Source organism: Arvicanthis niloticus, chromosome 2 (genome assembly GCF_011762505.2).
Source record: "Arvicanthis niloticus isolate mArvNil1 chromosome 2, mArvNil1.pat.X, whole genome shotgun sequence".
Classification (NCBI taxonomy): Eukaryota; Metazoa; Chordata; class Mammalia; order Rodentia; family Muridae; genus Arvicanthis; species Arvicanthis niloticus.
The window spans coordinates 43,909,948-43,935,897 of NC_047659.1; the positions used below are offsets into that span (position 1 = coordinate 43,909,948).

The 25,950-nt window shown below is 41.3% G+C and overlaps 1 protein-coding gene across 2 annotated transcripts in view; it reads right to left on the reverse strand.

The window, feature by feature from the left end:
- Stk39 (serine/threonine kinase 39) overlaps window positions 1-25,950 on the reverse strand; it is a 262,138-nt gene that overhangs the window by 82,057 nt on the left and 154,131 nt on the right. For both annotated transcript variants that reach the window (XM_076928855.1, XM_034495627.2), the window contains exons 11-14: window positions 23,850-23,972; window positions 23,734-23,763; window positions 18,641-18,703; window positions 16,717-16,784 (exon numbers count right to left, since the gene is read on the reverse strand). In XM_076928855.1, coding sequence (XP_076784970.1) covers window positions 16,717-16,784; window positions 18,641-18,703; window positions 23,734-23,763; window positions 23,850-23,972 — 284 coding nt within the window. The remainder of the gene's footprint in view (window positions 1-16,716; window positions 16,785-18,640; window positions 18,704-23,733; window positions 23,764-23,849; window positions 23,973-25,950) is intronic.

The following is a 25,950-nucleotide window of genomic DNA, read 5'->3' on the forward strand; positions in this document are numbered from 1 at the left end:
ACTGGCAAGGTGCAAAGGAAGGGTGGCTTTAGAGTCTGCCTGTACATGCACACTTGCAACATGGTGTGGGGTGTGGTGAAGGATCAATGTGGCAGCTAACTGCACTCTAGCCCTCTGACCTTGTCCTCCAAAGGACTGTCTCTGAGCACCTCAGATGAAGGGAAGAAGCTCACTACCCTAGAACTCCTCAGACAGCCCCGCCCAAGTCTCTATAGACGAGTCAACCTGGGGTAGAACTGTCTCAGAGGACAATGCTCACGATGCTAAAAGGGGAAGGAAGATCCAACAGGACCGGTACAAGCAGGACTAACAAAAGTTTAAATTTTCATTCTTACCCCTCCAAGTCCAGACTGAACAAGAATAAATGTGAGATTATTAAGTATGTTTTAGTACCAACGTTTACAGCTTCCTATTTTCTTTCTGATCTTTACTCAGGGAAAGGAGAGACTAGAGGAATAGAATAAAAAAAAAAAAAAAAAAAAAAAACCAAAAAAAAAAAAACCAAAAAACAAAACAAAACAAAACAAAAAAAAAAAAACGGTTTTTCGTGGTTTACTCGGACATCGCTAAAAATACTGCAAGTGCAGCACACCACTTCCCTGCCATGGAGCAGTTAGGCTAATGCAGGCAAAGGCCAGTCTGGCTCGGATCTCAAGTGTGATTTACAATGTGATAGTTTAAAGTGGTACAGCCCATGCTGTGGTAATAAACATTCATTTCAAGCCTTTTACGGGACTAATATTTCATCTGAACACTCTCAGAGAAAGATGTTTTCTTTCAGGGGAGGGAGTGAAGCCCTGTAATGGAATCATAAAGAGAGACAGGCAAGGAAGCTGAGAACCCCAGCTGCCCTCTCACCAGGCTGACCTTCCATCTGTCCCTCTGCACGGAGCTCTAGAACTAGAACCAGCTCCCAGCAAACACAGTCTGGCTCCTCAGTGTCCAGGAATCACACAAACAGCTGGTCCACTGTCCTGCACATAGGGCCAGAGGAGCTGCCTCCAAGATCCCAACATAGGATGCTCTGACTTACCAATGACCATCAGAGAGGAACCTTGTAAGAGACCTTGTGAGAGACCCATGTCGGGGAGAAAGGTCCATTTGTCACCCAGGGCAAGTGCCTTCATGAACTTTTTACAAAAGAGACATATATTTGCAAAGAAAATCAAGGCATAAGATTTTGAAAAGGGCTCCCGCAAGTATTTTGTGACCAGGTGTGCCAGACAGTATCTCTGATATACAAATTTCTTGATACTTCTATCGAAACTCCTGTTTTTCTTTTGAAATTATTTTCCTACTTGGCTCACCGGAGACTCACTGACTGCCAAGAGCCAAGAGGTGTTTAATGTTCTTAAACAACAAGAACAGTTTTGATGGAGTACTGATGCTGAGACTGATGTGACCATGTAGCTCTACAGTGCTAGCTGCCGAACTCACAAGAGTTAATCTCTGCTTACTCTATGTATCTGATAAAAAAATCTATCAAAAGACAGATTTTTTTTATTTCGCCATGGTTCCTTAATACCATCACATTTCCCACCTCCTTGTCAGTTTGCATGTCATCATCACTTCTGCAGAACCTGGATCAAGAAACTTGGACTCCTAGGTTACCTGTAGACCCTGGCACTGTCCAGGGAATGGGTACATGAAATCTGCTGAAAAACACTATGTCAACGGCTGTGCCATCCAATAACTCCCTTGCTATGTTCTTTCTGTTGTTTTCCTATGGACTCTCGGCCTCCTGCAGTTATACATCTGCCTTGTTTTCCAGCTTTCCTACCAGCTGACCACGAGCCACAAGCATCCAGACGTGACACCAAATGCAGATTCTGCTGTCATCCTTGCCACCTCTGGAATTCCATGGGTTATTTCTTGAGTAAACTTACCAAGTGATTAGACTCACGGCTTCCTTTACCCATGCAGCTCCCTCAGGAGAATCCCACTGACTTAAGTCAACTCCATCAACTTTTATGGTCATCTCAATGTCCTAATGTAACAAGCTGCTGTCAGACAGGGCTCTCTACCACTTACGAATGCAACAACTGGCGATGTCCTGCTGACATGGCTCACTGTCATGGTTTGTATATGCTTGGCCCAGGGAGTGGAACTATTAGGTGTGGCCTTGTTGGGAGTAGGTGTGTCACTGTGGGTGTGGGTTTTAAGACCATCATCCTAACTGCCTGAAAGTCTATATTCTGCTAGCAGTCTTCAGATGAAGACGTAGAACTCTCAGCTCCTCCTATACCATGCCTACCTGGATGCTGCCATGTTCCCACCTTGATGATACTAGACTGAAACTCTAAGCCTGTAAGCCAGTAGCAATTAAACATTGTCCTTTATACAACTTGCCTTAGTCATAGTGTCTGTTCACCCTAACTAAGACACTGATCATGGATCTTTTTTAACTGTTAGGCCTTAGCCCAGACATTCTTTGACATCGTCCAATGATGCTCAACAGAAAACAATGTGAAATAAGTTCAACAGAAGACAGGATCTGTAGGACAGCAGGCTGAAAAACAACCCTCTTCCACATTAAGTATTTCCTTCCCAGCTTCCTCCCAGTAACAACTGGAGTACACTTCTAATGCTTCAGTGTTACCAATGAAGAACAGAAAGTTGACTTTCTAAGTTTACAAATGGTCTGACAACTGTTTTACCAGATCTCTTCCCAAAATGTTATTATTTTCTATTTACTACAGAATGAAATTCAAACACCACACCATAAGGTTTGTAACAGTCTTTCTTTGCCAATGTATTTCTATATGTATGGGGGGGGGTGGCTTTATCTCTCATTCTTAGCTACACTAAGTAATTTTTAAATGAGGATCTTCTGGGATCAGGTAACACAAACTGAAATTTTGACTCAGATAAGAAATTGGAGTATGACTCCAGTCAAATCAAGTTTTTGTGTTTTGAAGTTTCTGTTAATTTGCTTTTGCAGTTGTGATTGAGACTAACTTTAATATTTATTCTACACCATTAGAAGTACAGAAAAGGCAGGCAGGCATTCAGAACACTCACTGTCATACATGGAGTCCAGTAACAGACAATTCTATTCATAATCGTGATCATTTCATCTCTGACTGAAAACTTGGGATTCCTTGACTGTACCCTATTTCCCACCTTGTGTCTATGTTCATAGTTTTCTTTGAGAAATAACCTGTCATTTGGAGGGAAGTGGTGATTTGTAATTATGAAAGATTTAATGCACTCTACAGATATACTACCAAATAACTGGATGCCAGATTCTAAAGGAGAAAAATATGTGGGCTTGAACCTCTCCCTTGGAGATGCTGTTAGAAAACACATTTCCACAAATTACCATATACCATCTTACCCTTATAGGACATGAGATAGGTGATGGTAAGTTCCTTAGCATTGTTCCTAGTACATTCAGTGATGGAAATTTCCCTACAATTGTTTCTGGTACATTATAAAGACATATAATTAAGAACCATACACATGTCCACTTTCTTTGTAGCATGTGACATGCTATAAAAACTGGGTACTCCTCAATTGTTTCATAATAATAACACAAAGTCAGGAAATTTCACTGCCTGTCTTTAAGTGAGTTAGGGGTATTAGATATCAGGCTCAGAAACTACAAGAGATGTGAGGTAGATCACAGTGTGTGTGTGTGTGTGTGTGTGTGTGTGTGTGTGTGTGTGTGTGTGTATGTGTGTAACAAATCAGAAAAAAAGTTGTACACTTTTAACTGAGGAGAAACACTTAGATGATTTCTCTACCACCAGAGTTACAGACCTATACATATCCAGGGCTGAAGCTCAAACACTCATGTGCATCACCCCATGCAGAAGATGGGATTAGAAAATTTTTGAATGAAGTTACTCTGGAGAGCTTATCTGAACCACAAGGGCCCTTGACAATACTGACTTCTTCATTCTGGTCAGAAGAGGATGTAACAGGTACTGAGAGGCATCCAGCTGCTGCCTTATGACTGGAGAACACAAAAATCATCTAGAAGTTGGGCACGATGAAAGTATCCACACAGACCTCCCTATACACAGTGACCTTCTGTCCCACACATCTGAAAGAGAACCAATCTGTGCTGTCTTAGTTCCAAGGCTTGCAGTAACCTGTAATGTCAGCAATGGCAGATGAGTACCAAGACCACCCAAAGTTCTCTGGTCAGCAGAGACTTCCCACACAAACCCAGTTAACTCTATGAATTTCACCAAGAAGGACAAAGTATTCTAGTGAACTGAGGACTGCAAAATGAAGTGGAAATTATACTCCAAGAAGTCTGCTTCCGCTGGGAAAGAAAAGTTAATACACAGAAAACCCCCAAATGAAATATGCTTGTTACAATTCCAAGACCCAATATTTGAAGGAGAAATCTTACCCCTCATTATCTCCAGGGATATGGTAGCTGAGAACAGAAATAACTTTGCAAACAGTCTCTAGAATTATTCAGCTCCGATCAAGGGGACAGGTCCTAAGAGTCAACCGCCCCTGGTAAAACTGGGGGGAATTTTTAGACTGTTAAAAGAATGGAAGGTTACCTTAGCAGCAGCCAGAAGGGTGGAATATAAAATAGGAGAAGGGAGAGACACTCTGCAAGAACAGCAGAAAGGAGAAAAAATATGTACGAAGGCATTTGTTAAAATTTCAGGATGTTGTCAGTCAAAGTATCAGGTGATTAACACTGACTTAAATGTCACCTAAACTTCTGAAGGTGTCTCCCACTTTTAAGATGTGGTTTTGCATGCAAGGACATCAAAAGGCTTCTAAGAGTGGAGCAGGATTTCATGGAAGACGTGTGAGTCTCAGGATGTGACCCACCCCAGTTCGGCATAGGAGGCCACCTGCCAATCATGTGGTGGTTGGATTGACAGTGGAATCATGACAAGGAGGGGTGGCCTCTGCTCCATGCATCACAGTGATATTAAGGCTCTTCCTGGCACTGACTGCACATGGAACATGGCGCAGCGCATCCCACTTTTCTGAGGTGAGATGAGAGGTCCCTTGAAAAAACATTGGAAACTATAAGGATTCTACTTAGCTACTTAAAGGTCTAATAAGAAATATAGTGAATTCATTAGAAGAACATAGCTTCAGTGGTTTTTTTTCAATGAGAAAAGAGGGGATGAGGGCTAAACCTTTGCTAGGTGTCTTAGTGAAGAATTCTATTGCTATGAAGAGATACCATGACTATGGCAATTCTTATAGTTCACTAGGGCCAGCTTACAAGTTCAGAAGTTTAGATCATTAGCATCATGGTAGGAAGCATGGCAGAACACACGCAGACATGGTGCTGGAGAAGGAGTTGAGAGTTCTACATCTGGATCAGTAGGAAGTAGGAAGGGATGGGGAGGGAAGGAGGAAAAAGAGAGGGAGGGAGGAAGGGAGGGAGGGGAGAAAGGAAGGGAGGGAGAGAGGAGAGGAGAGAGAGAGAGAGAGAGAGAGAGAGAGAGAGAGAGAGAGAGAGAGAGAGAGAGAACCCCTTGGCTTGGCTTGAGCTTCTGAAACCCCAAAGCCCACCCTTACCCCCAGTGACATACTTCCTCCAATAAGGCCACACTTATTCCAACACGGCCACCTGTCCAAATACTTTCAAATAGTGCCATTTCTTGTGAGCCTATGGAGACAATTCCATTTAAAGAAATCAAAATGCCACACTGGGGGGCGGGAGGGCATACTATCACAGAGAAGTCTGGGAAAAGAAGCGTATTATGCTGGTTCTTTAAAGAGTAAGCATTGAGACTAAAGGCCCTGCAGTAGAAGAGGCACTAGATACTCATGACAAGACTAGGGGAGCAATCCCAACTAGGTATCCATGTTAGACAAAGGATGCTCAGGCATGTACACACACAGTGGTTTCTCTGATATCTTCCCCACAGAAAAAAGGTCCTCAGAGTCTGCAGCACGGACTCCAGATTTATTTTAGATACAAATATTTAAACAAAGGATAGAAATTATACCCATGTACCAACTTGACTGGAAATTTTTATGGCTAAAAGTCTAGTAACTGTGTTTTGTGCTGTGATATAAAGTGCCAAAGTCCATCTTGTCCATGTAAGGGACAGAGAGCATCACATGGTTCCTGTCCCTTGAACACAGCCAGCATGGTGTGTGCCTCCACAGGTGTTGATGGCTGCTGTGGGCATAAGGCTTGCTTATGTAATAACGTACATAATTTCAAGTTCCTCCTTTGAGGAATGTCCTGCCAACGTTAAGGTCTCCATGATAATCAAGCATGAGTCCAGGAGGCAAGGGTGGGCTAATGCCTCAGCAAAATGGTAAATGCTGAGACCTTCAGGACAGCCTTTAAGACTGTAGAAAAAACTTCTGAAAACATAAGTTCAAAAATAGATAATTTCTCAGCTATGTGAAATATAAGAATGCAATATGATTTATATAAGAGGCTTCAAAGATCTAAAAGAACAGAGCCAGCTGAATTATGAGCCAGCTTGTTAGAAAGACACTAAAGAAGAAGATGAAGAGATTTAGGGAGTGGTGATCACAGGGCAAGATCCCGCCTATCTAAGTTTTTTATTTGTGCTTACAAAAGCAGGCAGATTCCTGAGTTCAAGTTCATCCTGGGACAAAGGGAGTTTAGGTCCAGGCTCAGGTCCAGGCTCAGGCCCAGGCTTGGTAGGAATGGCAATTTCAGGGTGGGGGTCCCACCAAGGTGGCTTATTATCTGTGCTAAACAAAAAGCAGACAAATCTCTGAACTCTTTTGAAATGCTTAAAAAAAAAAAAAAGTGTGCTTGCAGTCTCCTTCTAAGAATCAAGGGGATAAAGGTCATGAGATGCTGATTCATGAAATAATCAAAAAGGAACCTGGGGTAATAACTGAATTAATATGTAAATAATAAACTGGGCTTTTGACCTGCAACAGATGAGCTATCCAGAGAGTTTTTAGAACAGCAAGAGAAAGATGTCTCAGAACACAAAGAGAGAGCAGTTTGAAAACCCACCCAGGATGTAATTTCAAATGGTTTGTTTGCCACTCTCAAAATCCCTTCCTCAGAACCCCTCTCCAAGCCAACAGGCTGGTTCCTTGGCAATTAAAAGGGAAGAATCGTCCATATAGGCAATCCTGAGTCATGATGATATAAAACGGCAGTAAAATGTGTCTTAAGAATCAGTTCTCTGTGTGAAATGGGGCGCTATAGAAAATTCTAAGAACTCAAGTCAATTTCCCATCTCTTTCAACTATCAAACCCTTCATGGCAGCTCCCAATACACCAGGGTGCTCCAAGCAAACAGCCAAGGCAAGACTGGTTATACATGTCACTTAGAAATAACTCCCCAAAGCAAAACTTCAGGATGAGCCCTGATCTCTGTGTTCAGCTTCTGGTGAGCAAATTATGAGCAGGCATCATCCATGTCTGCAGTTTGTCAGTGCAGGCTGTTTAGTTAGAGCCTGCTGCAGGACTCAGGCACACAATGATGTCTGCTGCTGCAGGGATGTTGGCATCTTCAGATAAGCCATGAGCTACAACCAGCTCTTCTTCGAGGACCCCATGTGCTCTGACTTTTACTCTGTTACATATCTATAAATTCCTCACAATCTAAGAACATTTTAGTAAGGTAACACTTCAGTGCAGATGGGAATGTTTTTTCCTTGAGCATCATTTTTATACAGTCTAAGCAATATGTAATACATAATGTATGTACAGTGCTTGAATATGTAAATGTTTGTATTTGTGCTGGTGTGTGTGTGTGTGTGTGTGTGTGTGTGTGTGTGTGTGTATACACATACACTTGTGTCTGCATACACGTGGAGGCCAGTTGTCAGCCTTCCATATTGTTCCTCTGGAGTTTGGGTTTGTTTCTGTACTTGTTTTTTGTCTGTTTGTTGTTGAGACAGGGTTTCTCACTGGTCTCCAGGGCTTGCCAATTACACTAGGATGACTGGCCATTGAGCTCCAGGGATCTTACTGTCTTCATTTTCCTAGAGCTGAGATTACACATTCAATACCACATTAAGGAATTCATGTGTGTGTTAGGGATAAAATTCAGGTCCTCCTGATTATACAGCATAGGTTCTCCGAAACAAAGAATTCTTCAAATAACCAATACTGCCCCCACCACCGCTGTGCCAGGGATTGAGCCCAAGGGCCTCCTGGATGGCAGGCAATGCACTGCAGCTCTATAACATATATTTTTAGGTACTATAAGTCTTGACTCATTCAATTAAAACATAAATAAATCATCCAAAAGGAGTGTGCAGATATAAATTCATCTACATAAAATGAATCCAAGACATGCTACAGAACAGACTACCCAAGCATTTGCTGTTTTACCAAAGAAAAATATAGGTTAAATAGTATTTTTTAAATGTAAGCCCTGTACAAACATGTATTTAGAAGAATATTTCATTTTTATTATGAGGTGATAATAGCATGAGTGATCTTTTTCCTCTTTTCAGGTGACTGTAGAATAAGGTCAAGGCCTCCTGTGTGCTAGGCAAGTGTCCCACAATTGAGCTATACTGCAGTCTGCAGTCACTTGCTTCTTTTGTTGCCTCTTGCTTTATCTGTCTTAAACTGACCATATACGGCTTGAAAAATGAATAAATAAATAAATAGTAACTTTTAAAAACTCTATACATTGTTTATTTCCAATAATATTTAAATTCAGTGTCTGCTGGCTTAAATATATATTTTTTAAGTTGGAGTCTTAAATTAGTCAATTTCAATCTTCTATTTTGCTCCATTTACCTTACCATAAACCATCCTTTATTTATCATGTTTACTAGCAGGTATACTTTGTATACACAGAATATGACAACCTATACTACCTTGCATTATATGTATTTACATGTCTCTTTGTATCACATCACCAAGACACTGGATTTGCATAAGACCCAGATGCTTGCCAGCCTAAGCAGAGTAGCAGCATCTACAGGAAATCCACCTAAGAGCTCAGATCTTTCTTTTTCATTTGTTGCTAGCAAGTGTAGATTGAGAGGAAAAATAAGATAATCAGACAAGCCATGGGACACGCTTTTGAAATTACCTAACACCACAAACACTGGCTGACAATTCAATCATCGCCTTTAACATCCCCAAGAAAAATATTGTCAGGCATTTCTGTCACACTAATGATGAGTTTATCAGGAAACATTGTCAAAAGAATATTCACACAGAGTGTTAATGGGAAGAGTGAAGGCTTAGCCGTTCTCAATATAGTCATTTCTAAATGCATTCAAGACAGAACCGAAGAAAGCAAGGCTGCAGGGTCAAGTGGAGAAGGACAAAGACTCATGTGTTCAGGAGAGTGAGGCTCATGACCATTCTGCTTGAAGGCTTTAGAGTGCAAGACACATACATGACTGCATGACTTTGAACCCTGCCTTCTTACCTGTGAGATGTCACTGCTGGCAGTAATGTTTTAATAATATATGATGACTAACAAGACAAAGCGCATAGCATGCTTATCATAGTGTTTGGCACATACTGGACACTTCGCCATTCAGGAGGACACCACCAACGATAAACAAACACACAACAACTCCTCCAATTCTCAAAGAAAAGAAAATATCTGGACAAGAACATCCAAAGGGTTAAGTAACATGGCAAATATATTTCAGACCAGAGAACTGCTCTTCTAATACGTTGACACCTGCAAAATAATTCATTATCACTTCATTGAGGGGCGAAAGTAGTTTGGTCGGAAATAATATGGGACAGCAAGTCATTTTTGGAGGCCAGCAGCCTGACACTGCCCCCAGATGCCTCCTACCTATTTCTCTGCTCAAAAAATGGAGCTACAGAAAGCATAAACACTGGTTACTATGGGAACAAGCAAACCAAAGATAACAGCCAGACAAAGAGCCCCCACCTACTCCTAACTGCTCACAGCTCTCTTTTTAATCTGTCTTCTATTGCACTTAGCATTTTCTGCGTTTTTGTGCAGAATCAGATCTCTTCTGCCTATGAAGAGGGCACTCAGAGGGGAAAAACCTTGTCTCTTCACCAAAGTCTTGCATAAAGAAAGCCGCAAATAAGAAGTTTGTTGAAGAGGGAAGGGGAGGATGCAGAAAGGAGCTCTGCATAACTGAGCTCAGTGCCCACAGTATTTAACCCCTGGGTGGGCAATTAATCAAGGCTCCTGGCCACTTGACTGGAGAAGTATGCAATTAACCCTATTTCACCAGCTGGAAAACTAACTAATTCCTCCTGAACAATGAGGAGAGTAGAATTCTGGAGTACTCATGCTAACACAGCGGCCAGTACTTCCTAACAGATTAGCGTGCTTTCTGGAAGCGTAATTTTCTAAGTGCATTCCCTACAGTATGCCTTTTAGTGGGAAGATTAAAATAGTAATTCAATAAAGGTAGTGATTTGTTGTACTTCAGAATTTCTGTTCAGGTAGAATTCTACTCCAGAGACAGCTTTCCTCTACTAACAGGGACCTAGTGGGGCATTAGCCGGTCCATCTGGGTCTGCTGCTGCTGCTACATTAGAGCAAGCTAAACTCATTATGAGCCAATAAGTGGGACACACTAAGTCTGCGAATCTACATACATCAATTGCTGTGGTCGGCTTCTGCAAACTTTAAATGCCGAGCTGTCAAAGCATGAACAGCAGTGAACACAAAGAATTGACATATTAACACAACTGATAAACTTATTATTTTTCCAAATAGATGATTCTAAAACCTGAATGTTTTCTGTTAAATATGTGACTAATGTTTCCTTTCTTTTCTATTTTATGTGTATGAGTGTTTGCCTGCATGTGTACAGTACCCATGGAGGCCAGAAGAAGGTACTCGATCCCCTAGGACTGGAGTTATAAAGGGTTCTGAGCAAGCATGTTAGTCCTGGAAACTGAACCCAAGGCCTCTAGAAGAGCAACTGGTGCTCTTAAGTGCTGAACTGTCTTTGTAGTCCCTGTGACTTCTTTTGAAAAAGATTTATATAATTTTATTTGTACAGGGCCATGAAGATGTGTCTGTGAAGATAAGGATATGCCATCAGATCCTCTGGAGCTGGAATTTCAGGTGATTGTGAGCTGACCAATGTGAATGCTGGGAACCAAACTGGGGTGCTATGCAAGACCACCAAAAGCTCTCAACCACATAGCTACTTCTTTAACTCCATATTTTTATTTGATTAAAAGTACATGAATTGTAAAATATTTGTAGAAATTTTTTACTTGATCCCAAAATATTTTAAACATGTCTTGACATTATGTGAATCACATAAAGGTGATATAGTTGGGGTCATATAGTTGGGGTGATATAGTTGGGGTGATATAGTTGAAGTATATCCAAGAACATTTCTGATCTTGTGCTTTATTCTATGATATATATTTTATATTACATATAACCTAAATATTTACAGTATGGGAAAGAAAATACTAGTGAAGTGCATAAAGAGGCTAAAAAATCTACATTTTACCCATGTCCAGCAATTGACACAAAGACGGAAGGTTTAAACATGTTTTCTCAATCTTTTATATAATGTATCAGTTTTAAAAGATAGCTAATCCTTTTCAATGAAAAATTAGACTTTTGCCTCCTTGGTCTTTTGTCTATGATTTTAAAAGAGAGTGAATAAAGGAGACATATACTACCCCAACCCACATGCATTTGTTTTTTCTTGTAGACTGCATCATTTTCAAAGTAGATTCCCCAATTTCCTACTCTCAGACTGAAGAAGACATTTTCAGGGGTAGCTGGAGGAGGCTGACAGGCACAAAGGTATTCAGTGTGGGTCTTTTCAGAGGAAGAGGAGGCTGCTGTTCGGTGCACAGGTGTGCAGTTGAGGACTGCCTAGACAAACGAAATTTGTCTATTCTTGATGTATCACAATCCCCCTTGTCACTGTATCTTAAACTCAGTTTGACCATATATTTGCCAAAATCACAAATGTATTACACTGGACCAAACTTGTTTTTACTGTACTCCATATTCTAACAATAACTGATGAATATTCAGCCCTCTCTTTGGAAACATATTTTATATTTTAATTAGGGGACCAACTCTCTCCTTTCTAATCTTTGATTTTGTTTTTAAATATTTTATTAACTCTTCGAGAACTTCATATAGTATATTTTGATCATATTCACAACTCCTCTCGGATCCAGCACTACCTCCCTACCCACCCAACTTCAAGCCCATGAGTCTCAACCATTACTACAAGAGGTTATCTGTGTGGGAGATGGCGATTAACACAGAGCACCACAAGTGGTCTATGTCCAGAGAATAACAGAGTGTAGAGTGCTCAGCTCTCCAAACGGCTCACTTTTATCACTCCCCTGTCCCAAGGCTCAAGAATTGTCTCCCAGAAGAGAGGGTATAAAAACTGTAGTCATTTGCTGCCTCTTACAATGAAGGTTGTCTGGACACAACATAGCAACTACACAAATGAACACACAGCAATTGTGAGAGAATGCTCAAATTCCAAACGTGCTCAATCCAGACAAAATAACATCTCGGCAGAAGCTAGAAGGTGAGACAAGGGTTCCACCTTGTCCAAACAGGGTTGTTATTTTGTTTGTTTATTTTTGTTTTTATCAACCTGATAATCAAGCTATAATTATTGGGAAAAGAATAGCCTCAATTAAGAAAAAAGTTTGCAAACCCAGGTGTGGTGTCATGTGCCTTGAATCCTAGCACTTGGGGAGCAGAGCTCTGTGACCTTAAGTCCATTCTGGTCTACATTGTGAGTTCTAGAACAGTCAGAGCTACATAGCTAGACCCTGTCTCAAACAAAAACATGGAGGTTGGGGGTGTAAACGAACTGATGGTGACACGGGAAGGGAGGGAAGGAAGGGAAGCAGGGAGGGAGAAGGAGGAGGAGAGAACAAGTGAATCTATATCAGACTCTCATGGGCAAGCCTGTGGAGATATTTTCTTGACTAATGATGAGGGAGGGCCCAGCTCACTGTGGGTAGTGCCATTCCACTGCAAGTTGGCTTTTTCCACATAGAAAACCAGGCTGAGCCCTTGGACAAGTAAGCCATATAACAGCTGCTATTGGTCATAGTGTTTTATCATAACAATAGAAACACTAACTAAGTCACACCTCTCTCCTTCCCAATCTTTGGATTGTTATCTTGGCATCAATTGTCCCAGCCCTTAGCTTTAAATATCAAGGCATCAGACATTTCAAATTCAGTTTGTGAGCCGAGGCCCCTGAAAGCATACCATCTACCTCAGTATGAGACTTAAAGGCCATCTTATAGTAAAGACAAAGTAGGCTAATTCCTGCTTAGGATTAAGCCTTTTTCTCTCAAGAATTGGGCTACACCCAACCTGTAACCTTAACTCCAATGGTTCTATACTGCTTGTTTCAAGAAACAGCAATCATGATTTTGTTTCAAAAAGTTGTAATACGCATCTTGCAGCCCTACATTTCAAAGGTTGTTATGACTACTTGTTGTCCTGACTACCTTGCTATGACCACCTTGCCACCATGTCTTTGTTTCAGGAGGTTGCTATGACTAGCTAGTTATGTTCTGCTTCTGTAACTCAGCCTATTTTGCCTGCCAAATCCCCCATTTAGAACTCCCTATACAGGAGCTACATAAGCCTGGTCTTCCTCATTTCCAAGGCTGACCTCATGAACCTAGCCTTTAGGGGAGGCAGTCCACGCTCATGAATAAAACAGCTTGCTTTACTTAATTACTTGCTTTAATTAAATGTTTGCTTTAATTAATTTGGCCATAATGATTTGGGTTGGTGGTCTTTCTCCTTGCATCTTTGGGATTATTAGCATCTAGATGCCTACTTGACATATGTACACTGACATCTAATAGATGAAACAGGCCTAATGTGCCTTGACACAAAACAAAGCTCTTGATTCTACCCCAACCAACCTGAAACTCCAACTTTTTTGTTTACCTCAGGAAATAATGATTAGGACTCCATTAATAATCTTTTCTGCCAAACCCTTTAAATATCTTCTCCAAGAATGGTCACACTGCTTCCATCAGTCACCACCCTGGTCTGATTGAGAAGACTCCCAGGTCAATGGCCTAGAATCTCTCTTCAATAAGATCACAGAAGAACACTCCTTCAAATTAAGCAAATGCATTCATGTCTTAATTAGGATTTCTATTGTTGTGAAGAGAGGTCATGACCATGGCAACTGTTATAAAGGAGAGCATTTAATTGGGGCTGCCTTGGTTTCAGAGGTGTAGTCAAATGTCATCATGACGGAAAGCATGGCAACACACAGGCAGACATGGTGCAGGAGAGGTAGCAAAGAATTCTACATCCGTGTTGGCAGGTGACAGAATAATGAGTGACACTAACCCTCACTTGAGTTCCAAAACCAACCCCTAGGGTGACACACTTCCAACCAGGCCACATCTACTCCATCAAGGCTATGCTTCCGGATAGTGCCACTCCCTGTGAGCCTATGGCGGCCATTTATTCAAAGCATCCCAATACCCATGCAGATAGAAACCAAATAGACAGAGCCAGAAAATAAACTCTGAACAGCACATTTCTGTAAAAAAAACATTAAATATATTTTCCATATGTTGGCTGCAGTGATTGTTTTAAAGTTTAACTCAGTTCACATCACTCTGCTGCTCACAGGCTTTCTGACCCTCTAATAATGAAGCAAAAATCTTTTCCAAAAGCTACACAGGCTACATGACTATGCTCCCACAGTAAGTGTAGCCTCACACCCTGCCCACCTCTCTGCCCACACCGGGTTTCCTGGAACTTACGTAACTGCTCATCAGAGCTTCCTCCACAGAATCATTGCCAACGCCAACCGCGGTGCCTCAAGGCGTGATTCTTAACTTCCACTAGGACGTCTCCATCCTAATGTGACCTTCTTTAGAGAGATGGTCTAGGGATTTGGAAGCTCTGGAATGATCCTAAAAGTCCTGTTGCCTTGTGTACACAGCCTATTTCATAACCCTCTCCTGTTGGTATGAAGAAGACTAATAAATAGGATGAGGTATTTCTAAATGCCGAGTCTACAGGTCTAAAGAATGCAGTTTGGCCAACAGCCCAAGTGAGCTTAGAAGACCTTGAACTCCAGTAGGCAGAGTACTACCTTAGTTACAGTCTTTTAAGATATTGGAGAATCCAGCAAAGCCGGCCCTGCACTTCTAACATGATAAAACAGTAAGGGGGTATTGTTTCATGTCACCATTTGGGGTACATTTCACACATCATTAAGTCTGATATAACTGTCTTCGAGTTACTATTGCTGTGATGAAACACCATGGCCAAAGCAACTGGTAGAGAAAATGACTGTTCGTCATCAAAGGAAGTCAGGACAACAACTCAAGCAGGGCAGGAACCTGAAGGCACGAGTTGATGCAGAGGCCATGGAGGAGTGCTGCTTACTCGCTTGCTCCCCATGGCTTGCTCAGTCTGCTTTCTTATAGAATACAGGACCACCAGCCCAGGAATGGCACCACCTGTAATGGGCTAGGCACAGCCCTCCCTAGTCACTAATTAAGAAAATGCCCTATAGGCCTGTCTACAACCTGATGCTATTGAGGGATTTTCTTAACTGAGGTTCCCTCCTCTCAGATGACATTACCTAATGTCATGTTGACATAAAACTACCCAGTACAATACCTTCAATAATATATACCAACATTCCCTTCCTTTTTTTTTTTATTTGATGTGAGGGTTTGTTTTTTTTTTTTTTTTCAGAGAATTAGGTATACAATTAATTGCATTTGAATATATAAATCTCTACTCTGGTTCCAAAGGCAAAAACACAAAGTGGCCTACTTCATTCTTTGGCAATGGCTAAAGTCACTAATTGTACATATTCCTCAAAGCTATTGCATTACAATAGTTTCAGTCTTTGGTTTCAACATCCACTCTAAGTTAAATGTCACCAAGTACTCCTGTGGCGTGCCCTAGAAGGCATGTGTAAACACACTGCAGAGGGTGCACAACGGCTGGAAGGAAGGGGTGCTCACAGCAATGGCAATCTCTTCCTATGGACTATGCTAACTCCATGACTTGGAAATCAACCTTGGCCTTGCTGTAGACCCACTTTTCCCAGCCAAAGCTGTGAATATGCCCATTAACCACAAAAGCTTTGTGTGTAAAACTGTCAAACCCATGACTCTCCCTTTATACCTTCAGGAATGTGATAGCATCCTGGCTGACCTGGCAAAGTAGGCTGGCTGCAATTAAGTTTACCCAATTTTGCTTCCTTTTGAAGTACTACATCTGTAACAAAGGGCATCTGCAAAGACAGACATTTAACTTGAAAAAAAGCCTTAAAATAGAAACAGCTTTCATTCAGGAGGCTGTGGAGTGTCAGGCGCCATATTTGTATCCATTTTCTAGAAGATTGAAAGTGCTTTCAAAATATATCTGTCATTTCTCCACAGTGCCTGATCAAACCTGCCACTGAAGAATGTTCTGAACAGGCAACTTGTAGTACAAGCATGGTTTATTTCTGTCAGAAACTGACTGCTGGAGTGTGAAAGAGACTCATTAAAAATCTCTTACTGTGATCTTACATTGTTAAAAAGAAAAAAGAAAAAAAACGATTAAAAAAGCAAGGGGAGAAAAAAATGTAATGAAGTGTATATAGAGCCTACAGATGCTTTCAAATGGCACTCCTGTTATTAATCGTTTTGCAAGCAATGAAAGGAATATAATTAGTTCCAAGAAGGTGGCATATATTGTTTTTTGGGAAAATCAAGTGAGTTAACAATTTCATCTTATCCTAATATTATGAAAAGTTAAAGGAGGAGGTCAGAATACTGTAGAGGTAAAAAAGATGCAAAATAATGTTATTTACCTTAATCTTAAAACAAGGTTGACGGCACAAGGACCTTCTCTGTAGTCTTCATTAGCATTTGGTTGGCCCTTTGAAAAGAAAACAACAAACAATGTTGTAAGTTTTATTGGGAAAGGGATAAATACAATCTCAATATCTCTTGGTTCTTACAGACTTTTCTGGAAACTTCAAGATTAGTGTTTATCCCAGAAGGTCTTTTTTGGTTTCCCAAGACCTTTCTAGAGGATCAGAAAGATGCTTAATTAACATCATACTGTGGGTGTGAATGCTCCATACAGACAGCCTCACTCATAGGATGGATTCTGTGCACGATACTGCTGCATCTAGTCCACATTAAGGCCATCCATCTCAAGTGGCACTTTGTTGGCCCAGAGCAAACAGCCAACATGCACTGGACCTCGGAGATGCACAGAGGTAAGGAACCTTGCCAGGGATGGTTGTGACACTTGTAATTCCAGCATTCAGGCCATGGAAGCAGAATTGCAAATTTAAGTACAGCTTACGCTACATACCAAGAACCTGTCTCTAAAAGCAAGAGTTAGGGATGTGGCTCAGTGGCAGAATACTTGGCCATCATGCATAAGGCGTTAGGTTCTATGCCCAGACTATATGTGGTGTGGGTGCTGGTGGGACGGGATGACTTAGGTACATTAGACATAAACATCAGGGGTGAACACAGATTAATCAACGTTCATCCTCCCTACACTTCTCACCTATCATCCTAATACAGACCATACATCATGGATGACACAGACTACTCTGTGAATACCCAGGCTTGATCAGACCTCCTGAAATAAAAGATTTCAGGTAAAGCTTGGCTCTGATGGTGACCTGCTATGCAACCTGGACAAGTAATTCTCAGAGCCTGTTGCTCCATTTACAAAATAGGTAAGCCACTTCTCACAAAAGGTTGCTGGGAAAATAAGAGATGTAAAAGTGAGACATGAATTATAAGATGTTAATCAATACTGTTCCGTTTTCTGTTCACTTCCTTTGCTTTTGGACCCATACGTCCTCCTAATTTGTCTTTTATGGAGAGGTTAACCCTATGGTTTACCTCGGAGTCTTTGATTAAGTTGGATGATAGAGTGTAAAGACTGAAAGTGGATCCCACTTCTGCTTCTGTGTAGCTAGCTACCTGGCCTTGCACAAACCAGTTAACCTCTACATGTCTTTCTGTAGCTATAAAAGCCTAGGAGTAGCTATCAGACCTCAGAGAGGTTTCCTGTAGTCATGAAGCCCCTCTGTCTAAACATCTCCTCAATTCACAGCTGCCCCATAAACTATAGAAGCAGGTAAAACAGAAAGACATATAATCAAAATATCATTATACAACAAAACACTTGAACCAATCCCGGGGCTCTGTGCCCATATCCTTCCCTCGATGACTTCACCACCCAACACAACCACAGCATGGGCCTCCTGTCATACAGGTTCTAAGTACATATCAGACATGCACTGCACAGTCACTGGACTATTATTTTAATAAGACAAGTTGTAAACTGGTACATAAAACTCAATGATAAAAGAATCACCAGGAGAAGGTACAGAAATCCAATCAGAAACAAGGGAGGGAAGTATCAATTAACCACAGTGTTTGATGGCTAAAGTGTAACAGACTTAATTATTTTCTTCTCTTTGCTTATTGCCCACAGTACTGGTGATTCCAGAGGCACTTGGGTAATCTGTTCCTTCTCCAGAGTCTGTTATTTAGGGCTGAACATCTTGTAAAGGACGTGTGAGAGTAATGATGTACTCCATGTCTGCTTAAAGAGATGGTTTTCCTTGTTGCTGTTTTCAAGCCCCTGATTTTTGGGAGCACTACCCTGAAGTTGACTGCCTGTCTAAAACTCGATGAAGCTGTCTTCTTTAGGAAGTTGTCTCGAAAGTATCTCAAATAAAAATGATTGTCAGAGGAACCCACCTGAGAGTCGTGCACAGAGAGGGACTGTATTTGCTCGGGGATGCCACCAGCGTTCACAGAGATCTGTCAAGAAAACCAGTGTTATGACAAGCAAGGAAGCCAAAGGGAGATGTTAGTGACTAGGACATTACGTCATGATCATCAGGGATGGTATTTTTAGAAGACCTTAGGCAACAACATCTACATAAAGTGTGTCCCACAAGCCACTAGCCACCCTTAGACAACAGGGTCCGCCTGTTCTGCCGTTCAGAATCTCATGGAGAAAGGGGAGAATCTATGTAATAAATCCCGGGATGACGCACATGGTTTATGAGGAACAGCAGACTTTAAAAGAACAACTTGAGCTCATCGTATCTTTCCATCTATCGTTAAGGGGGACTTAATGAAAAGATATGAAGAGTGAGCATAACCTGCCTTTTGCATCGCTACTTCAAGTAATGTTTCACTGCTGCTTGGCAAAGGAAATGTGGTGGGAAAACAACAACAGAAGCATTTCTCTAAAGAAACCGCAAGAGTGAAGCTTTTCACTCAAGATTTCTAAGCTGGTCCTACGGTATTTCCGCCTCATGCTTTACTTCTGTGATCTCTACCCTGGGGCTCAAACTTGAGAGAGTCAACAACAACAAAACCGACCACACTCAAAGAGAAACAGCAATGAAAACGAAGGATGGAGATCTTACTTTTAATTTATTACCAATACTAAAATCAGCAGAAATCTTCGCAGAAAGCGTTTTCCCAAGTCTAAGAATGTAAAATTCTTACTCTCTGGGCTCACTCAAAAAGAACTTCATTCAAACTGAAGTAACGGTTAGAAGTGTTATTAATTAATTGTTATTAGCTATTTAATTAAGTAATATTAATGCTTCTGGTTTACTGTGAAATGCATGAAGAGTTAAGATGGGCAACTGGATGAACAGGACACATATACTAAAAGGTGACTTTAGGAACAGTGGAAACAAGATGGTTAGTATGTCACTATAATGGGATTTAATTTTGCTTTATGTTTGAAAAATTATACATGTTTGTGAAAAATGACTCTTAGAAACACAACAAATCTCTGACCAGTTAGCAGCAGAGGACAAGATCCTCTACCAAACGCCCCTTGAAGAATCATGCAGGCTGATCCACAATCTGCCCCGTCCTTCCCTGATCCCTTGCATCTGGGCCATCATCAGGATGGAGAGCCAGTCAGGTGATTGGACAGAAGGACCACACACCTTGCAACTTCCCACATAGGTATGACACTGCATGTCATGAAGCAGTCACTTCTAGCACAGGATACATGACTCCTCCAAACATGCATGGACACTCAGGATAGGAAAAAGCTCTCCTATACAATGTATATTCCCTAATAATGAAGTGCAGTTCTGACCGTAACCACTGTGGGATAGCCCTAGGAAATTAGGCCATAGCCTCTTAACTCTGTTAAACTGAAACCCTATAAGAAGGCTGACAGGATTAGTAGCAGTCACCCTTCAACAATATAGAAACTGTACCGGACTGTGTTCTGTCTAAACAATTTGTTACAAGAAAAGCCCTTGAGTGACTATGCATTTTGACAGGAAGAAAGAGTGAAAACTAAAAGTGAATGTTGGATATAACTCTGACAAGGACCTCAGACCTGGCAAAAGAGAGGCAACCACTCACTTCAGAGCTTCAGGGGGAAAAAGAGTCATTGTCTGCTTTGCAACTTCTCAGAGCTGAGCCTTATCTGCTCTTTTTCTATTTTTAATAACACTCTAAGAAAATGCAATGTTGTGTTGGATTGCATCCCGCTAGAGTAGAAGAAGGGTATTAGTGAACAAATTAGTGAAATATATTAAGAATTCTGAAACTTAGCTGATAATAATGTAGCAGAATCCAATTTTGAGTTTTGATAAATATGCCCATATTATGTAAAAATTTGACACACAGAGAATCTGGAGGAGGAGTCCACCATCTTTGCAGCATTTCTATGAATTGAAAATGATTCTAAAACAGAAACCTGATGTTTGGAAGCACAGATTTCTCATCACAAACCTAGCTTTAGTCACAAGTACTCTGAAGGGCAGTCACCTGCACCAAACTGCAGCATCTGCAACCCAGGCTGAGCAGCCTGTGACAGTACAGGGGTCAGCATACTATATTCAGGAAGAAATTAGGCCTTTCTCTGCCTTTACACAGAGGTAAAAGACAAGCCAGTCTGGAGCTGCAGAGCATCAGAGAAACACCTTTCATCAGAATGGTAGTAAAAGCTAGTGCCAGTTTTAAAAAACATCAAGCAACAGAAATAAATGTAATCTTCACATGTGTTTAATCTTTAGTTAAACCTGGTAAAAATTAATTCAGTCTGAATACATATTGAAATACTTTTCTAATGAGAATAGGATTGGAGAGCCAGCAAACAGAGACTTTCCTAATTTTCCTAGACACAGGATAGCAAAACCCTTCAACAGCCTTCTTGTAGGATCTGCTTAGCTTAAGTCAAAGACAATTTTCCAGCTGATTTCTGAAATGTTTCCTTTCTTCTTTTATTATTTATTTGTTTCTTTATTCATTCATTCATTATTGGATGCCATTCTGCACATCTGGATTCAGAGTGACTTCTACTGTTTGCCCAGTCAGTTGTCACTAATCAGAAACTTTTTTAAAATTGTAGTTGCCTAGACCTAGCCTTAAACTAGGGAAGGAATTCAACTCTACTGGCTGAGCCTAAGAATCACTACAGGTTTTTCAAGGTTTTGCCTGCTGTGACTAGAGGCAGGGCTTTTAAAGGGAACTGTTTAAATGAAAGTCTTGCTGACAGCCTTCCTCAGTTAAACAAAACCAAAGGGAACTAGATTTAATAAAGTCAGCTTCATTTTTCACATAGAAAATTAAGAGAGTGAAGCAAAAATGACCAGAGTCATGTAACAAGTACTTGCTTCTGAGTCTGACAGAAAAGGAAATCCCAAACCACTTCCCAAAAGAAAAATCAAAGCCCAAGCTGGGCAGTGGCGGTGCATGCCTTGCAGATGCAGGCAGATCTCTGTGAGTTCTAGGATAGCCTGGTCTACAAATTGAGTTCTAGGGCATCAAGGCCACACAGAAAAACCCTGTCTTGAAAACAAAACAAAACAGAAAAAAAAAATCAATATTGGGCAGTAACTAGAAACTTTCAGTAAGATTTATGAGCTAAGAAACACTCCCTAAAAACTTAAGTCCTTGGCCAGGCCTTCCTCCACACCCTTCCCCAAAGATGAAAAGCTCCCCAGAAAGCAGGCATTCTCCTCTTGGTGCATAAATCCCCATGGTGTCTAACACAGTTCCACACAGACATGAGGTATGGGCTCAGTTTTTGATCAATTAATTCTCTCTAGTTCTAATATTAGTATTGTTGTTAATGAACTTTGGTCTCTATGGACTTCTGTCTCCAAGTAGAACAAGATGATAAATAGAAGAGGGCAATTATCCATTTGCTGAAAATTATTAATTACTAGTGGGTAAGCTTCCCAGAAGATCATATTTTTCAAACTGGGCCAATTTTTCAAAGTGCTGGGCTTTGAGTTTCAAGCAAACCAGCTGAACTCTGAAAGCTTAAAAGTCCACATTGGAAATTCTCTCCAAGGTAGAACCTCTAAATTTGGCCCAAGAATTACCTCGCCCTTGGTGCCCCACAGACAAATACCTAATCGGACCTTCTTGACCAATCTCCAACAGTTGCTGTAATGCCTGCATATGCTCCTTAGCCTGCTAAGGATGGCACATGGCCTCTCACAAGCAAAGGACTCGTAAAGTGCCACATCTCCCTCTGTCTAAACACAGTAGTACCAGAGCTGTTTTTGCTGAACTTCACGTCAACTACCTAATGCCTTGTGATCTTTTATTCCCTTTCTGACCACATAAATATTATAGCCTGTTCATACCTCTCTGTTTTGTTTTTACTCCAGTGCCTGGATATTCGTGTTACCAGCAAACAGGAACAGAATATTCAGTGTGCAAAGGAGACAGACGTATAAATAAAATACTGCCCTCATTTTCTAGCCAAAGGTACCAGGAACAGGAACCACAACACTTTTGAGCCAACGATGGTGCGTGAAGCGTGTTCACTTGTTGTACATCTATGCAGAACTTACACTTTTCATTAGAGATAATTTAGACACAGATGAAAAATCCTCAATCTGCTCTGCTCTAGACACAATGCGAATGTGGGCAAAAGAGGGTAGAGTTCATGACAGCCAGGTACGATTGCTCTAAAATCCGGATATGACGTTACCCAGTATGTTCCATTGTGGGGGCTCCGTGGTGTTCTTACAAAGTCCTTGAGCAAAGTTGTAAAGTATGAAATAGAGTAGTTCAAAGAACAAGCAGGGAGGAAGGTGGGATCCGAAGAGAGCCAGAGCGAATATTGGTGTCAGGAACCTGAGAAAGCACAGTAGGACCCTTCCACCATTGGTGAGATGAAGAGGGAGGGCGCTCAGAGGCCAGGGCACAGTGGCTCTGCCGCTGCTTTGCTAAAAGCACAGCCAGCCACTGCCACTTCAAACCCAAGGTAAGGTGTACTTCACTTAATCAAAAGAACATGTCTGTTAATTAAAAAATAAAAGGAGGAAGTTTGGATGGGTATCATTTCTAGGCCACAGTTTCTCAGCTCTGTAATGAGGCCTTAGGAAGGTAGGCATTAATTACTGACTGTGAGACACTGGGAGCTACGCAAATATTCTCAAATTTCCTCTCTGAGTATTAGCAGCTATAATCATCGTCAGGCATTAGGATAATTAATCATATGAAGGAAGGAAGTAAAAACCGATCTTCAGTCAACAGATGACCAGTCCTCAGAGACTCCATGAAGAGTGTTTCTCACTTACCTCTAATTCACTCAGTGTATTTAAAGGTCAAGGAGTCACACATTCAATCTGCTCTCTTTTTTTATAAATTAAAAGTATGAGGCAAATTTTAACTGCATGCTTTCGGTATTTTCCAAATAGTGGAACACTATAAACTAGAAATAATTATCTCTCTATGAGGGCCAAAGACTCCTCTGAGTATGTCCAATGCAATTCTACCAGTGTTCTTGGCACACAATGGCACAAATGGGGGACTAAAGAGAGAATAAATAAATCATTGCTCCTCACCTCTGGGTTCTCTTCTTTCACTCTTCGTGACTGCAAAACAAGTATATGTCCATTAAAATCCATGAAATTCCACAGAGCCCCGATGCAGGCTGAGCGGTGGTGGCGAGGGCAGTTACCTTCTCTTGGGATGCGGCTGCCTTCCCCTCCTCGCTCTTCTCATCCATCTCGTCATCGCTCCACTCCCAGTCCCCATCCTCAGTCTTATGAAGGTGGCCACTCGACCCAGGAACGCGCCTCACCTGAATCAAAATGAGCCACACTTTCACACATCAGATGGGCACAGCACTCACTGGTACTGCTACTTACGTGATCCAGCACACACATAAGACTCTGAAAGGTAACCCACATGGGTATCAATCCACAGATAACTGGAAGTTAACACACCAAGAGACAATACAGCCCTAAGACTCCTACCCTCAACATTCTTCCAAAAATACTGTGTTCTTGAAATGCATCAGTATCACATATAGAACAAAAAACATTTTTAAAGAATATCACACATGTGAACCATTTTAAAAAAGTGCATTTTTCACATTTACTTAACATAGAAACTTTATTAGTTACAATACAAAGTCATGCACCAAGTTTAAAATTTGCCTATGGAAATGCACCCAAGACTGCGGACTGAGCAGAGGCAGAGAAATCTGAGCACCTGATGAGTCGCATTAGGCCAGAGTATCAGCAATCTAAGACCTTATGCCCACAGAGAAAATCCCCTTCCACTGCTAACTTGCTCTTTTTCAGAGTCTAATGTTACACTTGTATCCCCGGGATTCTGTTCAACCTGCTTGACCAAAACAAAACAGCAAGACTATCCCTAACACACATCTAAGACTGTCCCTAACACACATCTAAGACTGTCCCTAACACACATCTAAGACTGTCCCTAACACACATCTAAGACTGCCCCTAACACACATCTAAGACTGTCCCTAACACACATCTAAGACTGTCCCTAACACACATCTAAGACTGTCCCTAACACACATCTAAGACTGTTCCTAACACACATCTAAGACTGTCCCTAACACACATCTAAGACTTTCCCTAACACACATCTAAGACTGTCCCTAACACACATCTAAGACTGTCCCTAACACACATCTAAGACTGTCCCTAACACACATCTAAGACTTTCCCTAACACACATCTAAGACTGTCCCTAACACACATCTAAGACTATCCCTAACACACATCTAAGCATGGTAGACACTCAAGAGATGACAAATGCAGCATCTTCACCCTCAACTTGGACATCAGGTTTCCTGAGTTATTGCATTTAGGGACACAGGGTGTCAGTGTATCGTATAAACCATAAGGCATATTTTCAAGTGTGCTGTGCTTGGTAAGGAAAAGCTTTTACAAGGAGCGGACAATGGAGAATGGGCTGCTGTCTATAGTAATTTGAGACGTAATTTGGCAAAGCCCTGCAACAGCTGAGCACCATGTGAACAGACAGCAGGCGGGCCACTGATTCAGAGAAGCTTCAAGTGGAAGAGTGCCTTAGAGACCTTGTGCTCAACCCCTTCATTTCACAAACAAGGAGATGAAGGCCCAGAAAGCAACCCAAGGAAAAGCAGCTGTCAGGAGAGAAAAAAAAAATCAAAGGAACAAACAAAGCCTCAGACTCTCATCCCCCCTCCCGCATGTCACTGAAATAAGAAAGAAGCTGTTTAGAGAATGTGCTATGAAGACTTTTAACGTCTATGATATGGGATTGGGGAGAGAGCTGGAAGGGAAGTGTTCCTGTCTTGCAATCACGAAGACCTAGATTCAATCCCCAGAACCCATGTAAAAAGAACTCTGCATGACGGCGTGTACAATTTCAGTGCTGAGGAGATGAAGATAGGCTCATTGGCAAGCCAGCCTAACCTATCTCAGTAGCTCCAGGTCAGAAGAGGATTCTGTGTTTAAAAGGGAAGATAGGCATCATTTGAGAAACGCTACCCACTGTCTTCTAACTTACACACACACACACACACACACATACACACACACATACACACACACTCATGCACATCTGTGATGTGATGAAGACTTTTTCTACAATAGAAATCATTGAACCATATCACAGGCATATCACTGAACAAAAGAGAAATACTGAAAGCTTTAAAGTTAAGTAGTGTACACGTCCTATGAACAGGAAGACATGAACATCACATGCTCAGAGGTAGGCTGGATTATCATGTGTAATCTTTGAAGGTAACTCTGACAGCC